The sequence below is a fragment of the Salmo salar genome, chromosome ssa14, assembly GCF_905237065.1.
Source record: "Salmo salar chromosome ssa14, Ssal_v3.1, whole genome shotgun sequence".
In the NCBI taxonomy this organism is placed as follows: Eukaryota; Metazoa; Chordata; class Actinopteri; order Salmoniformes; family Salmonidae; genus Salmo; species Salmo salar.
Genome location: NC_059455.1, coordinates 76661014 through 76677809, shown reverse-complemented (window position 1 = coordinate 76677809; position 16796 = coordinate 76661014). Strand labels below are relative to the sequence as shown.

General features: G+C 43.2%; 2 protein-coding genes across 3 annotated transcripts; both read right to left on the bottom strand.

Annotated features, from left to right (window-relative positions):
• Window positions 1-2782: 2782 nt before the first annotated feature.
• Window positions 2783-4772, bottom strand: LOC106570336 (uncharacterized). Its single transcript, XM_014142529.2, has 2 exons — window positions 4664-4772; window positions 2783-4253 (listed from the first exon to the last, which is right to left on the bottom strand). Exons 1-2 carry the CDS (start codon window positions 4719-4721, stop codon window positions 2857-2859), a joined length of 1455 nt encoding a protein of 484 aa, XP_013998004.1. The 5' UTR covers window positions 4722-4772; the 3' UTR covers window positions 2783-2856.
• A 294-nt stretch (window positions 4773-5066) lies between these two features.
• LOC106570314 (transmembrane protein 106B) lies at window positions 5067-16503 on the bottom strand. Of its 2 annotated transcripts, none has more exons than XM_014142503.2 (8): window positions 16387-16503; window positions 12049-12240; window positions 9337-9400; window positions 9001-9160; window positions 8529-8669; window positions 8207-8256; window positions 7542-7595; window positions 5067-7231 (listed from the first exon to the last, which is right to left on the bottom strand). In XM_014142503.2, the coding sequence occupies exons 2-8, from the start codon at window positions 12230-12232 to the stop codon at window positions 7090-7092; spliced, it is 795 nt and encodes a 264-aa protein (XP_013997978.1). In that variant the 5' UTR covers window positions 12233-12240; window positions 16387-16503; the 3' UTR covers window positions 5067-7089. The 2 variants fall into 2 exon arrangements, with proteins under 2 accessions (XP_013997978.1, XP_013997977.1); XM_014142502.2 differs by having other exon boundaries at window positions 16449-16495.
• Window positions 16504-16796: the final 293 nt, after the last annotated feature.

Below are 16796 nucleotides of genomic sequence, written 5' to 3'. Positions count from 1 at the left end.
ATTGAGGGCATCAAGCTTGGATTGTAGGATGGCTGGGGTGTTAAGCATGTCCCAGTTTAGGTCACCTAGTAGCACGAGCTCTGAAGATAGATGGGGGGCAATCAGTTCACATATGGTGTCCAGAGCACAACTAGGGGCCGAGGGGGGTCTATAGCAGGCGGCAACGGTGAGAGACTTGTTTTTGGAGAGGTGGATTTTTAAAAGTATAAGTTCAAATTGTTTGGGTACAGACCTGGATAGCAGGACAGAACTTTGCAGGCTATCTCTGCAGTAGATTGCAACACCGCCCCCTTTGGTCGTTCTATCTTGTCTGAAAACGTTGTAGTTAGGGATGAAGATTTCAGAGTTTTTGGTGGACTTCCTAAGCCAAGATTCAGACACAGCTAGGACATCCGGGTTGGCAGAGTGTGCTAAAGCAGTGAATAAAACAAACTTAGGGAGGAGGCTTCTAATGTTAACATGCATGAAACCAAGGTTATTACGGTTACAGAAGTCATCAAAAGAGAGCGCCTGGGGAGTAGGAGTGGAGCCAGGCACTGCAGGGCCTGGATTCACCTCTACATCCCCAGAGGAGCAGAGAAGAATAAGTATGAGGGTACGGCTAAAAGCTATAAGAATTGGTCGTCTGTGACGTCCAGAATAGAGAGAAAAAGGAGCAGGTTTCTGGGGGCGATAAAATAGCTTCAAGGTATAATGTACAGACAAAAGTATGGTGGGATGTGAGTACAGAGGAGGTAAACCTAGGCATTTAGTGATTATGAGAGAGATATTGTCTCTAGAAACATCATTGAAACCAGAAGATGTCATAGCATGTGTGGGTGGAGGAACTGAGAGGTTGGATAAGGTATAATGAGCAGGGCTAGAGCCTCTACAGTGAAATAAGCCAATAAACACTAACCAGAACAGCAATGGAGAAGGCATATTGACATTAAGGAGAGGCATGCTTAGCCGAGTGATCAAAGGGTCCAGTGAGATTCAGACAGCTAGCCGGGCCATAGGTAGCAAGCTGGTGGAAGATGGGAGGGAGGTCTGTTTTTAGCCACCTCGTGCGTTTCCGTCTGTGGGTTAGTGGGGTTCCGTGTGGAAGGGGGGACCAGTCCAAGTTGGCAAAATAGTTAGTTATAGTGGCCCAAGAAAAGTGTCCGATAGACCTATTCAGATCGCAGCCGAAAAGACAGCTAACGATTAGCGGGCCGCAGATGGGCGATCAGGTTACGTCGCGACGGAGGGGCCAGTTGGATAACTCCCTCGGGCAGATAACGTCAGTGGTCCAGTCGTGAAGACCCGATGGGGCTCCGCATCGGCAGTAAAACGGGTCAGGATAGGTGAGTTGTAGCCCAGGAGACACTTCAGCTGGCTAGCTCAGGAATAGCCCAGGAGTGGCTGACGGAACTCTTCAGCTGGCTAGCTGGCTAGCTCCGTAATAATGTGTGTTAATTCCGTGACCGACGTTGCCAATAGTCACTCAGGTAGCAGCTAGTTAGCTGCAAGATCCAGGTGTAAATGTCCAGAGCCTGCGGTAGAAATCGGGGAAAGGAGAGAGAATAGGTCCGGTATGCTCTGGTCTGAGTCGCGCTGTACAAAAACTGGCGATAGCTTTTCGAGCTAATGGATAGCTGAGGACAGCTAACCGTGGCTAGCTGAACTTCAACGTTAGCCAGTGAAAATGGCTAAACACTTGCTAGCTTCTGTTGTGGAATTCAGATGAGCTAAATAATACTTTCTTTTTTAAATTGGTGAGGCGGGTTGCAGGAGAGTGCTTTGAGGTTGAGTATTTAGAATTAAAAAAAATATATATATATATAAAGATAAGTGAAAAAAAAAAAAAAGTAAATATATATATATACACGGGACACGACAAGAGGAGGGTAGAGGACGTCTGAACTGCTACGCCATCTTGGAAAAAAAACAACAAAAAAAAACTAGCTATGATGTAGTTAGTAAATTATGTCTGAGTGTTGGAGTGTGCCCCTGGCTATCCGTGAATCTTTTTTTTTTTTTTTTTTTTTATAAAATTGTGCCGTCTGGTTTGCTTAATAGAAGGAATGTGAAATTATTTATACTTTTTCTTTTGATACTTAAGTATAGTTGAGCAATTACATTTACTTTTGATACTTAAGTATATTTAAAACCAAATACTTTTAGACTTTTACTCAAGTAGTATTTTACTGGGTGACTTTCACTTTTACTTGAGTCATTTTCTATGAAGGTATCTTTACTTTTACTCAAGTTTGACAATTGGGTGCTTTTTCCACCACTAATCAATTTTATTAAGGATATTTAGGCTTTCTTCTGAGTCAGCATGTTTCACAAGGTGAATCATGTGCTTGATTGGGTTCGATATTATGTCTTCGTATTGGGTCTCCATGTGAACAAAAGTCTGGCCCTGTCCTGTTGTGTACTTTGGGGTGCTCAGCCTTAAGAGGACAAGGCCTACACACACAGGCCTTCAAATCAGAGGACTGTTTCGAACGACAGCCACAGTTCCAACAGCAGAAAACGAGTGCGGAGATAAATCTAGCATTTTGTCTTTCTCCCTTATCTTGATATGTTATCATCATCGCTGCCTGATATCAACTGTAAATCCACCAACTACATTTCATTTCCCTGAGACATGGAGATATCAAAATGACTAGCAAATGAACTAGCCAACAGTGTGACGGTATGTACACTAGCCAATCTATTATGATGGTATTCTATTATATTCCCTACAACAGATTATATAAAGTGTAAACAAATGTACGTTAGATTAGAATTAACAACAGCAGAGCGTTGCCTTTATTCCAAATGTTTATTGGTGAAAAATCCCAAAACGATTTCCTGAGGTTATTGTTCCGTAGTCACAGTCACTGTGTTTCAGTCAGTAAACATGTCCAGGCAGCGCTCCAGTGTGAAGTCCTCTCTGTCGGCCAGTGGGTTGTGGTCCAGGCCATATAACGTCATCCTGGCTGTCTGCTGCCTCAGTCTCTGGGCCTCTCTCTTCATTGGCTCCCTCTCTACACTCAGCACTAAAGGCTGAAGCTCTGGCTCTGGGGAGGAGGCAGGCTCAGGGGAAATATAGTCAGACTCCAAAAACTGGCTAACCACATTGTCAGGTAAGGCAATGTGTTGGTCTTCCAAATGGTTGCCTGTATTGGTGTAGTCACCTGGCTGCAGGGGTTCTGGAGTTATAGCTGAAGGGTTGCCAAAACGGCTGTAGGTATTGGTGTAGTCGGAATCACCTGGCTGCTGAGGTTCTGGAGAGGCAGGATAGTGGTCCTCAAAATGGCCAACTGTATTGGTGTTGCTGGCATCACTGGGGTTGCCATGGGTGACCCAGTCGCAGTGGGTAGATGGTGTGAGTAACTCTGGAGTCTCTCTATAGACTGGGCCGACGTTAGGTCGCAGAGGGAGGAAGGAGGGTACGGGTAAGGGCGGAAGCTGCGGATGGGGGAACATGTTCATGAGAGTGGCATATTGTGATAGGGTCATGTTGCTCAAAGCTTCCTCTGAGAGGTCTGGGTATCTTGGAACCCCTGAGAGCTCTTCCAACACTTCGGCGAGCAGGTCTTCCCCATCATTGCCCTCTGCTGGTAGGTAGAATAACCGCTCCAGTGCAGGCCCAACGGCCTGTGTCTCCAGCAGAGATGAGGATATGTCAGATTGCTGAAAATCTCCATTGTCTCGGTTTAGTCGGTTAGCCTGGTTTCGGCTCCTACTTTTCACTGTTGCTTTTTTCCCTTTGATGCTCTGTTTTTTTCCTTTACTCACTGCTCTCTTTCTCCTCATTTGATTCACATGTTGGTCAGACTCACTGTCAGTGTCTGTTAGTCCCTTAGTACCTGTCTCATCCACCACCTCCACCCCGTCTTTCCTCAGCAGTGACATTATCCTCTTGTACTTCTCTGTAGTGCTGTGTTCTTGGCTGGTCCAATCAAAGCTGCCATGTGGGTCCCTCTGTTTAGGTGCAGCATGCTTCTTCTTCTTCTTCTTTTTCTTTCTCTTCCTCTTGGGTGGCTCAGAAGACTCTGAACTCTGGCTCAAGTCTAAAATGTCCTGATGCTGGCTTGTCTCAGGTGTTTCAACAGGACCCATGGGAATAGTCTCCCTGTGTATCTCTGAAGTGGTCAAGGCCAGCTGGTGAGGTGGGGGGCCTTGGTACACAGGAAGACCGTGCCAGGAGGCTGATGGTGCTGCGTGGTACATCTGGTATACCCCACCTGCACTGTAAGGGGCAGGGGCAGCATTGTTCACAAGTAATGTCACTGCTGATCCTGCATACACAAAATGCAAAAAGAAACTACAATATGTGTAATATACAATACTATTCGCAGAAACATTCTTTTCATATTTGCTGTCAAAGCAAAGGACCCAACCTGACACACGCACCACACACACGACAGGCTGGGAGCAGCATAGGGTCAGCTGGCGGTACGTGCTTTGCCCAAGGGCACAATAGTCCTGGGTATAGAACATACTAGATTGAAGCCAGCTACTCTCTGGATGCAAATTCCTCCAGATTTCCCTGTCTGCCCTGGGATTCAAACTCTGGTTACTATCCTGGTCCAGGATCTATTGGTACTCTTGCTCCATTGCTGTCAAGCCAAACAACCTTGAGGCTACAGCCATGTTACAGCTCATCTGACAATGTACAAGTCATTTAGTTTCAGTAATATCAACTTACCATGTTCTAGCTGTAAGGCAAAAGGAAGATCATCTTCCAAATTGGGCTGAAAGTGCATGGTTACCAACGTACCTTCAGCCACCTAGGGAAATTAAATGTGCCAAAACAGGCTATTTATGCAGACAGGTGTTTGACGTCACATATGGTGTTTATGATGTAAAAACTGTCCCCACTGGCTGTCAACTGTCCCCATGGCAACATTGTGTGAGTTCACTTCTGCTCAGGAGACAAGTTTTGCAGTATGATTACAATTCTATGGGTTCATGAGTGCATTGTGAGTGAATTGTGATGTCACACTGATTCATGCGCTAATTTGCACGTGTGTTCCATTTCTTACCAGTTCCTCTGAGGTTGGTTAAATAAAAAGGCATGAACAAAGACAGAAGAAAATACAAGAGACAAATGAGATGTCGAAAACTTTATTCACGCTTTCAGAAAGGGTAACCACGCAATAAAACTAGGTAGGACAAATCGTGATCAACCATTTTGAATGTATCATGATGAAAAGCAAATAAAAACACAACTACATGTACATTTAAAAAAATTTCTTGTATTTACATTTAGTCAAATACCGTTAATCAAAATAAATGTCAGTACCCCACAGCAGTAGTAGACATTAGGAAGAACAGCCTCATCAGCTCAAACCACTCTTCTAGTTGATGTCAGTAGTACTGCAAGTCTTCACTCAATCCTAACAGTCATTCAAAAGCTGATCCACTCTTCCATACAAGATTAATTGATTAGGAACAAATGACTGTACACATGTTAAATGTTGTGCTCTACGATAACCTAGGAAATTGCAAATTAGATAACGGCAAACTACTAGGTATGAGAATTCATAAAGAAATTCAAGGTATATTTCTATGACAGAGGGTAGTTTCTATTTGAGTTGTACATTTCAAAAAGGTTTTCCGCAATGTAGGTAGGAATCATATTACAAACGTGGTATTAAATCTAGGTAGTTCTAAACTCTTCAACTGAGTTTGATATGCAGGGAAGTCATTTATCAAAAACGTACAAAGTCCCTTGCCGGTGATCCTCTTTATGCATGTAAAAACTAAGTTGGTCGAATTCAAGTCAGCAGTAGGTTGGTATCACAAAACATTATGCGAGTCCCTCGTAGGCACGAACTCAGAAGGAAGAGGTAAATTACTGATAATGAATGACTATCAATCAATCTTGTTATTGTACCAATTGGGAACAGAGTGGTGGAAGGGACTTTTAATAACTTAATTTCTTTAAAATGACTCCATTTTATGGACATAAGCCTTTCAATTCAATCAATAGATCACACATTAACACAGTTTGATCACCCAACAGAGGCTAATATTAGTAAACAACTGGTCCAAATCCAGATTGTACAGAGAGGCCTCTAGAGGAGAGCCTGGTCATTACAAGCTTATACATATGAGAAATGCCACATTCTGGCTTCACCCCAAACACCACCCTATCCCCTATACCAGGGCTATTCAACTCTCCCTACGAGGTCCAGAGCCTGCTAGTTTTCTGTTCTACCTGACAATTAAATTGCACACACCTGTTGTTCCAGGTCTAAAATCAGTCCCAGATTAGAAGGGACCATGAACAAAACGCAGTGGAACTGGCTTTGAGGTCCAGAGTTTAGTTTGAGAAACCTATATAGCGCACTACCTTTGGCTAGAGACCTAGTAGTGTGTTCTATAGTCATAGGTGTCATTTCAGACTTGGCTCACTGTGCCTCTGACTTATCAGCAGAATTAAATAATACACATTATTAATGTGTTACGTGAGGTCTGACTGAGAATAGTTGACTGGTCCCAGATCTGTTGGTTCAACTCCTTTGACTATCATAGAGATACAGATTTGAGCCCAGATTACTGAGAGAACTGAGGTTATCCTCTTCCATAGACTGAGGATTATTAGTTCAGACATCTACTGTTCAAGTGGTTTGGAGGAGTGTGGAGTGGCTTCGTAACATTTTACATTAACACAATGAGAAGTTGAATGTTAAATGCATTAATAAAGTGCATAATGGTTTGGTACTGAAACATTATGGTACTTAATTGTTTTTAATGTCTAAAAAAACACTATTTTTGTCAGTAGACACATTTTCCCCCTCCATTGCCCATCTGGCATATACTCCCAACACAATGGTGAGCGAACACAGAAATACATGACATCTACAGTGGGGTCTTCATCGGTAGACGGGTGGTGGAGAGAAAAACAGTGATCCATCTACGGCTGGGGTGGCCAACTCTCCTCCCGGAGAGCTACTGGGTGCAAACGCGTATCCCTGCTCGAACATACCTTCTTCAACTGACCAGCCGTGTTAGAGAAGGGCTGGAGCACAAGCCTAAACAACCAGTAGTTCTGCCAGATTTCTGATGTAAGACTAGCTTCCAAGGACCTTCTCCAGGGCCGGCTCAGGTGAGGTAGAGCAAGGGGGGTTACTCTGGGGGTATTGGGGCATTAGACACCTTGGGCTGCGCCCCCCTCAGAGTGGTGGTGTTACCTCCACAGTCTACATACTGGTACATCTCCTGAGTGACCTGCTCCATGTGGCCAAAGTACATCGTCGTCACCGTCACCCTGGAAACAACAAGAGGATTTCATTTAATTCAAATGGCTTTTTTTGTACCCTTTAGGACAATAACAATCAAGGATGTGATCACATCCAGTCAACATAGAAAAATACAAAAGAGTATATTGGTTGGATATGGGATTAGGTCAATTTCCATTCTGTATGAATAGAGGACGGTATCAGAAAAGTTCCTTATTAATAAGGGGAGGTCATTAACACACAGAACAAGGTTGACTAACTGTTCTGAGTACATTCATACGTATTACATGGGAGCCAGGCTTCGTGGTCCTGTGAGAATGATAAAAGGGAGGTACTTACTGCATCATGACAACGATGTTGTGCACCTTTATGGTCTGCAGGCTGCAGTAATCACTAGGACACAGAGGAACAGACACTTCAGTCAGTTTCATGTGATGAGCAAAAAGTTACATTTGTCTCTTACTCTGTCGAACCGTCTGGTTTCATTGGGTTTCAGAAAGGGACTTGAATGGAGCCTATGGCAAGAGCGGGAAAAGGTCCCGCTGGATTTTCATTGGCTGATCTCTCAGTCCATCACCATCTAGCGCAACCCTTGAACCTCCCCTCCATGTTGTGGATTTTAAAGCAGGAGCAGCACAAGTGATAGGCTAAACAATGAATGAAGGGAGTTGGGGAAATCAGAAAGTATGCATCTAAGAATTTGTTTTCACATATAAACTTTATATGCCCAAATTAATCTAATCCAGCTATGGCAGGCTGTCCCTCTCCCGCCTCAATTACAACATGCCCCTTTCAAATCTGACTTTGTTCCACACTGTTTCCAGGCTCTATATGAACCTGGGAACAAGGTTAAGCAAGAACTAAAAGCAGACTGCAATCTGTACTCCCATAGGATTTATTGAAACAAAGTCTCGACCATTAGGTCTTTATCAGGTTCAGTGTTCTCAAAAAGCTATGTGCTGTGCTGGGCTGGGGTGTGCTGGGCTGGGGTGTGCTGTACTTACTACATGTAGCTCATCTCATCTGCTAGAATGGTGGGAACCATGTAGTCAACCTAGGAACAACACACAGGCTTATGATCAAAAAGGTGACTAGGAGAAAGTACTTGAAGTGCCAAAATACATAATGTGACAAGTTGAGCAACTTAGGACCAGGAATAGGGGTCTGAGTCTACTAAAAACAGCTATGGCTTGTTGGCTCTTGAATTTAGTGAAACTAGACTTTCTGCTGCACGTCCAATAATGATGACAGATGTTACCACAATTTTTACATTGTTGCTAGCGCGCTGTTAACACCCCGTTACCATGCTATTACAGAGTTGTGTACCTGCTCCATGCCCAGAGGACTGATAGCAGTGATGTTATTGATGCGGGACTTCCCGATCACTGTCTTGGAGAACTGGACCTGGGCTGTGACGTTGGACACCTCTACACTGTAGTAGTTGTTATTGGTGATGTTCAGAGTGTTCTGGAAGGAAGAAGAATACTTTGTCATTTTATGATCACAGAAACGTGTATTTTTCGCTTTTAACTTTACCCTCAGAGAAACACACACACTGAGCAGTTTGAAGCCAGAGTTAGCCAGTGCGGCAAACCCGGAACAGTTTAGGAGTTAATACAAAATTACAGCGGATGGCAGGATACCTAGAATCCCGCAACATTTGTGACCAAACTCATTTGCCCAAACATGGCCAACTTTACGAGGATAGTACAGGTTGATAAGGAAAAGCAGTCTCCTCCTGTGACTGTCCACAATGTGACCCAAATCATCATGTGGTTAGACCAGATGAGAGGCTCACCGTCACGTTGAGATAGACAATCCTCTTGTCCTCGTCATAGGTGACGAAGATCGACTTGACGCCCACGTAGGAGACGTCTATGGTACGAGGGAACAGGAAGAAGACAGCCAGGCTGGACAGCAGCAGACACACAAACACCGAGGACATCACATACAGCTTTCTGTGGAGAGGCGGGAGAACAAAAGGCAGGGTCAAAAGTTAAATAGCAGTTTGATAATGGCAGGGTACAAAGAACATTAGAACAAGAAAGGAATAGCTACTTGCACAGTTGCATCTGCAAGCATTATTGTGACGTTTAGCCTAAAGTTACCAACCCAACAACGACATTCCACTTACGTTCTCCTGGGCCTGAGTCTCTGGTCACTGTATGGGATCAATGCTACAAGCTGGTTCTCTTGGCCTGCATAATGCAAGGAAACATTTACAACACTTAGGCTAATCATCGGACACAACATAACAGCAACACTAGGGATGTAACGATTCACTGATAGGCATCAGTCCCTGGTTCAATGGTTTAAGAAACGAGTGCATCGGTTCGCAGGACCCTAAACTGATCCAAATGTGGCATGAATCTTTCAGAAAATCGTTTAAAATGTTATGAATTGCCGGTTCACTAATGTTTTTTACTCATAACATTATTTCCCTATACGAAAATACCAATCTTTTGTGACCGAATTGATGCGGTCTCTCCTTCAGTAGCTATTTAAATAGGCATGTCAGTCATTGACCTCCAAGTCAGATAACTGAGTACAGAGCTCAGCTGCTTGCACCAACGAGAGGCTCTAATATCTGCGCAGCACCGTCAGCATTCAAATGATTGTAAAATGGCTTTGGCAATGTAAAATCATAGGCTTTATTAGTTGGGTGACTTTTTCAATTGCCAGGTTCACCATAAAATAGTTTTGCTTTTAACAGTCAGTGCATTTGGTCATTTTTACATGAACAGGGAGAAGTTGTAATTTCATAACAAGGACACCAATCATTTTTGTGAGCTGCACTGTAGGCCTATGGCTGGAGCGAGAGAAGAGCAGCTCTCCTCTGTAAAGTTCTAATGAAATCTGAAGCTGTGCTATATTAATTCATAGCAAGAACCTGACCGATAAATAATTTCACCAATATTACTGGCAAATAAGGCTATTTTACCAATTGATCGAAATCGGCCGATAATTCCACCGATATCCGATAAATAGGATGAGAAAGGACTTCATTTATTTTTTTACTTGATCATTAAGGTTAGGAGGCTAAAAGAAGAGGTTATTACAGGAAAACACTCTCAGCAAAACCTCAGAGCTAGCCTGGTCCCAAATATGCATGAGCTTCAGGGAAGAGAACAGAGCTGTGAAGTAGCACAGTCAAGTTATTTGGCATACAGACATGAAGGAGTGACTTCACAGCTGCAGTGTTTTCCCTATAAAACCCAGGGGTTATTAATAACTGTGCATGTTTGTGTTCATGTTGTGTCAGAATGTGTGTTTCATCATGTGGTGCTCCTAGGTGTTGGTTGCTATTGGCACCTGTGTCGCCTTGGGTGGATTTTTATTTTTTTTTAATCTAGAAAATAGTTTATTATCCATAAGATTGGTTTCATTAAATTGTGAAATAATCAATGACTTGTGAATATAGGTATATAATGATTCTTGGCATTATGACAGTCAAAGGGAGATGGAGTGCAAGTTCCAACAGAATCACCTATATTTCACCCTAGGCTACAAAGCCCCACGCGGTACCCATAGTTTTGGCACACAAAACAGAAAAGTACTTGGAACAAGATATTCATACACTTGTTTGAGGATATTATAGCATGTCACATCACACCCACCAGTGGAGACAGCTTGCTCTAGCAGTTGGTTTGAACCACCAACTGATATACTATAAACTTAGTTTCACCGATATCATCGTTTGATATTGGCCTTTTACTGAAATATAGCTATATCGGCCCGAAAATTACACTGATATATAGGGTGACAAAGGGAATCTCATGCTTATCAGAATACTTGCAGCCCATCTAATGATATCTCATTATTGTCACAAATTAACATCACAATGGCAATTTATGAGAACTTAGTGTGGGAAAATGTCACTTTTTCATCACTGTAAAAACAGTAGGCTATATCGGCAGATATATATTGATATTGGTATGTTTTGTCCTACCCAAAAAAATCATAGCTAGTCATAGCTAAGTTCTACACATAAATATAAACATATTACTTTCTCAAAACATTTTTGATCTGATAAAATGACAAGTTAATCAGTGGATGATGGGGATTTCAGATACAAAGTGGGGGACAAAATGCCTAAATGCTCAGTCTGCCCTACGGCTCAGCTCAGCTGCCTGCACACCATATAATTCCTTCTCTGACACACACACACACACACACACACACACACACACACACACACACACACACACACACACACACACACACCTACCTACCTCAGAGAAGTAATCTCAGACAGATCCAGCTCAAAGAGGTCCAGCTCCTGAGCTCCATCAGGATCAGATTTTAATTTTACCGAATCGATTCGTTCCACTTATCAAACCGAATCGTTTCTAAAAGTATCGTTCCTGTATTGTGTCAGAGCGAATGTATTTATCTAGATACTTATTGAGTCGTGCTTGAAAGAAGAGATTCACATCCCTATGCAATACTGTACAACATTATCCCTCAGAGGGGAAATTCACCAGGCTCCGGGGATAAAAAGCATGAACCACAAATAACACAGCTTTGATTACAGTGAGTTCACAGGCAAAGCATGAGTCATTCATATGCCAAATTCAGTCATTGGTTCCCTCAAGCTCACAGAGTGATTCAGTCACACTATCCATTATCCACAAGAGAGCACCTTTGTGGTTTTATCACACACTTCATCAACTGCAGTCTGACTATGACACTGAACAGAACAAAACTCTTACTCAGTCATTCATTCAAATGGTATAGCATCTTAAATCCTGTTTACCTCTAGGTATCCTGTCTGTACCCTAACAGCTGGGACATGTGACGCTGTCCCTGCCAGTGAACTCTACATAAGTGTGTGTGTGTTGCTCACCTCTAGGTATCCTCCCAGTGCCCTGGCAGCTGGGACATGTGACGCTGTCCCTGCCAGTGAACTCTACGTAGGGGAACTGGGACACATCCTCTCTCTTCCCATCATCCTCCTGGGTGGTGGTCAGGCTGTCCTGGGAGTCTTCGTGGCATGCCTGCTTGGGCAGGAGGGAAAGGGCTTTCCCCATGGTGATGCCTGGAGAGTCAGAGGTTACCGGTTGGCATTTGTTTGTCATGTTTGATAGACACACACACACACACACAGCAAAGAAAAAGAAACGTCCTCTCACTGTCAACTGCTGTTATTTTCAGAAAACTTAAAATGTAAACATTTCTATGAACATAACAAGATTCAACAACAGACAAACTGAACAAGTTCCACAGACATGTGACCAACAGAAATTGAATAATGTGTCCCTGAACAAAGGGGGGGGAATCTAAAGTAACATTCAGTATCTGGTGTGGCCACCAGCTGCATTAAGTACTGCAGTGCATCTCCTCCTCATGGACTGCACCAGATTTGCCAGTTCTTGCTGTGAGATGTTACCCCACTCTTCCACCAAGGCACCTGCAAGTTCCCGGACAATTCTGGGGGGGGGGGGGGGAATGGCCCTAGCCCTCACCCTCCGATCCAACAGGTCCCAGATGTGCTCAATGAGATTGAGATCCAGGCTCGTCGCTGGCCATGGCAGAACCCTGACATTCCTGACTTGCAGGAAACACGCACAGAACGAGCAGTATGGCTGGTGGCATTATCCTGACATGACCCTCCAGCATGACATCACATAAGGGAGGATGTCGTCTTCCCTGTAACGCACAGCGTTGAGATGGCCTGCAATGACAACAAGCCCAGTCCAATGATGCTGTGACACACCGCCACAGACGATGACGGACCCTCCACTTCGATCCCGCTCCAGAGTACAGGCCTCGGTGTAACGCTCATTCCTTCTACGATAAACGTGAATCTGACCATCACCCCTGGTGAGACAAAACCGCGACTCGTTAGTGAAGTGCACTTTTTGCTAGTCCTGTCTGATCCAGCGACGGTTGGTTTGTGCCAGTGATGTCTAGTGAGGACCTGCCTTACAACAGGCCTACAAGCCCTCAGTCCAGCCTCTCTCAACCTATTGCGGACAGTCTGAGCACTGATGGAGGGATTGTGCGTTCCTGGTGTAACTCAGGCAGTTGTTGCCATCCTGTACCTGTCCCACAGGTGTGATGTTCAGCTGTACTGATCCTGTGCAGGTGTTGTTACACGTGGTCTGCCACTGCAAGGACACTCAACTGTCCGTCCTGTCTCACTGTAGCTCTGTCTTAGGCGTCTCATGGTATGGACATTGCAATTTATTGCCCTGGCCACATCTGCAGTCCTCATGCCTCCTTGCAGCATGCCTAAGGCACGTTCACGCAGATGAGCAGGGACCCTGGGTATCTTTCTTTTGGTGTTTTTCAGAGTCAGTAGAAAGGCCTCTTTAGTGTCCTAAGGTTTCATAACTGTGACCTTAATTGCCTACCATCTGTAAGCTATTAGTGTCTTAATGACCGTTCCACAGGTGCATGTTCATTAATTGTTTATGGTTCATTGAACAAGCATGGGAAACAGTGTTTAAACCCTCTACAATGAAGATCTGTGAAGTTTTTGGATTTTTACGAATTATCTTTGAAAGACAGGGTCCTGAAAAGGGCCCGTTTCTTTTTTTGCTGAGTTTATATACACACATACAGTTGAAGTCGGAAGGTTACATACACCTTAGCCAAATACATTTAAACTCAGTTCCACAATTCCTGACATTTAATCCAAGTACAAATTCCCTGTTTTAGGTCAGTTAGGTCACCACAAATTCCCTGTTTTAGGTCACCACTTTATTTTAAGAATGTGAAATGCCAGAATAATAGTAGAGAGTGATTTATTTCCTTGATTTATTTCTGTCATCACATTCCCACTGGGTCAGAAGTTTACATACTAATTGAGTGTATTTGGTAGCATTGCCTTAAATTGTTTATCTTGGGTCAAACATTTTGGGTAGCCTTCCACAAGCTTCCCACAATAAGCTGGGTGAATTTTGGCCCATTCCACCTGACAGAGCTGGTGTGACTCAGTCAGGCACACGCTTTTTCAGTTCTGCTCACACATTTTCTACAGGATTGAGGTCAGGGCTTTGTGATGGTAACTCCAATACCTTGACTTTATTGTCCTTATGCCATTTTGCCACAACTTTGCTTGCAAGTATGCTTGGGGTCATTGTGCATTTGGAAGACCCATTTGCGACCAAGTTTTAACTTCCTGGCTGATGTCTTGAGATGTTGCTTCAATATATCCACATAATTTTCCTTCCTGATGCCATCCATTTTGTGACATGCCTCCTGCAGCAAAGCACCCCCACAACATGATGCTGCCACCCCCGTCCTTCAGGTTGGGATGGTGTTCTTCGGCTTGCAAGCCTCCCCCTTTTTACTCCAAACATAACGATGGTCATTATAGACAAACAGTTCTATTTTTGTTATCAGACCAGAGGACATTTCTCCAAAAAGTACAATCTTTTTCCCCAGTCTGGCTTTTTTATGGATGTTTGGAGTAGTGGCTTCTTCTTTGCTGAGCGTTTTACTGCGTGCGTGCATATATATATATATATATATATACATACACACTTTTGTACCCGTTTCCTCCAGCATCTTCACAAGGTCCTTTGCTGTTGTTCTGGGATTGATTTGCAATTTTCGCACCAAAGTACATTCATCTCTAGGAGACAGAACGAGTCTCCTTCCTGAGCGGTATGACGGCTGCGTGGTCCCAAGGTGTTTATACTAGTGTACTATTGTTTGTACAGATGAACGTGGTATCTTCAGGCGTTTGGAAATTGCTCCCAAGGATGAACCAGACTTGTGGAGGTGTACAATTTTTTTCCTGAGGTCTTGGATGATTTCTTTTGATTTTCCCATGATCTCAAGCAAAAGGCACTGAGTTTGAAGGTAGGCCTTGAAATACATCAACAGGTACACCTCCAACTGACTCAAATTATGTCAATTGGCCTCTCAGAAGCTCCTAAAGCCATGACATCCTTTTATGGAATTTTCTAAGCTGTTTAAAGGCAGTCAACTTAGTGTATGTAAACTTCTGACCCCCTGGAATTGTGATGCAGTGAATAATAAGTGAAATAAGCTGTCTGTAAACAATTATTGGAACAATTACTTGTGCCATGCAAAAAGTAGATGTCCTAACCGACTTGCCAAAACTATAGTTTTTAACAAGAAATTTGTGGAGTGGTTGAAAAAAAAGAGTTTTAATGACTACAACCTAAGTGTATGTAAACTTCCAACTTCAACTGTATATACACATTCCGAAATGCCACGATAATAACAGCATTTTAAATCATGAACTTTACCTTTGTTTCTTCAAGAGTACCTTGTTGGGAAAAGTCCCACAATAAATGTTTTCAAAAATGTTGGTTAACTAAGTGACGGCCTTCATCCTATATGTTGTCTTACTGGATGCCTATTAGAACAGGGCTAGATAAATAAGCCTCTACTGTACACTCAGCAGTAGCTCTCCAGGAGGGTTGGCCAACAAATGCCGTGCTCGTAGCTATCAATAGGGATTTGACAAACTAAGACAGAAATATATGTTAGGTAGCCATCTAGACATTGATTGGGTAACATTGGCAGGCTGGCTTCTTCAAGTCAACAAGAAATTGCCAAATAACAAGGTCTATAGCTAGCTACAGGTTCTATAACTAGGTACGCTAGCTAACATGATAACGGGCTTTGGCTAACAAACGGGCAAGTTAACCTTTGTTTAATTCACTGCTCCACTCCTCGTGCCAATTATGCTAACTAGCTAGTTAACTAATTAAAATCACTCATCAGTGAGCAAGAAAGTCAGTTGACTGTCGACTGGTTTGTAAACTAAGTTAGCTAATAAATAAACGAATCATAACATAAGCTGGCTAACTAGCCAGCAAAAAATGGAAGCAAAAGGTTAACGTTAGGAGGCTAGCTAACGATAGCAGCTGTTAGCGGGTGGGTATAATTTGTGGAACGTTCCAATAGGAATCTGTTCCAAAAACTTGGTAAAGTACAAGGTTGCCAACAAACAACGCATATAAAGTAGCATGCTCAATTCGCCCACCCCCTAGCCGGTATCTTATTCTGCCGCTATATAACCTTGTTATTTACTTAGTTTTTGGAACAGATTTCTGTCGGAGCGTTCCAAAGCATACCCACCCGCTGCTAGCTAGCATCAGCAAAGCAGGTCAAGCTTGTTTGCTATATGCGCTGGAATAAAATGTATTTAACAGCATACTAACTATTTATTCTACGGTGAAATTAATATTGTACGTCTTACCAGAAAACGAGTGTTTTTCCTAGCTATTGTTTCAGGTCATGCAGTTCTTGTTGTCAACCAACCTGACATGCGCAGTACGTTTCGGATGATGACGTCTTTGTCAGATTTGAAGGAGGAGTCAGAAAATAAATACACGTTTTAGTCACCTCGGACAACGGGATATAGCTAGAAGGGATCCAGTTTTTGTCAAGGTAATGCGTTTTAGCCCTAACCAGCTACGAAAAGTCAAATCTTACGTTATTTGACAAAAGCTGGATCCCTTCTAGCCATGACCCGGTCAACGCCTACAACAAACAAAAATCCACAACTTCGCGTGCGATGCTGCAAAGTATTTTTTTTTTTAACCGCGACTAAATTGACATGTCGATTGGTCCTCGCACTAAATTGAAAAACATATCAAGTAGAAAGTA

Bases quoted from the DNA above. Each gene is read 5' to 3' on its own strand.
- LOC106570336 (XM_014142529.2), bottom strand. From the start codon at position 4,721: ATGCACTTTCAGCCCAATTTGGAAGATGATCTTCCTTTTGCCTTACAG. The intron at 4,254-4,663 runs GTAAGTTGATAT...TTGTGTATGCAG, and splicing joins TGCCTTACAGCTAGAACATG to GATCAGCAGTGACATTACTT.
- LOC106570314 (XM_014142502.2), bottom strand. The intron at 7,596-8,206 runs GTAAGTACAGCA...TCTGTGTCCTAG, and splicing joins GATGAGATGAGCTACATGTA to TGATTACTGCAGCCTGCAGA. The intron at 7,232-7,541 runs GTAAGTACCTCC...TGTTGTTTCCAG, and splicing joins AACATCGTTGTCATGATGCA to GGTGACGGTGACGACGATGT.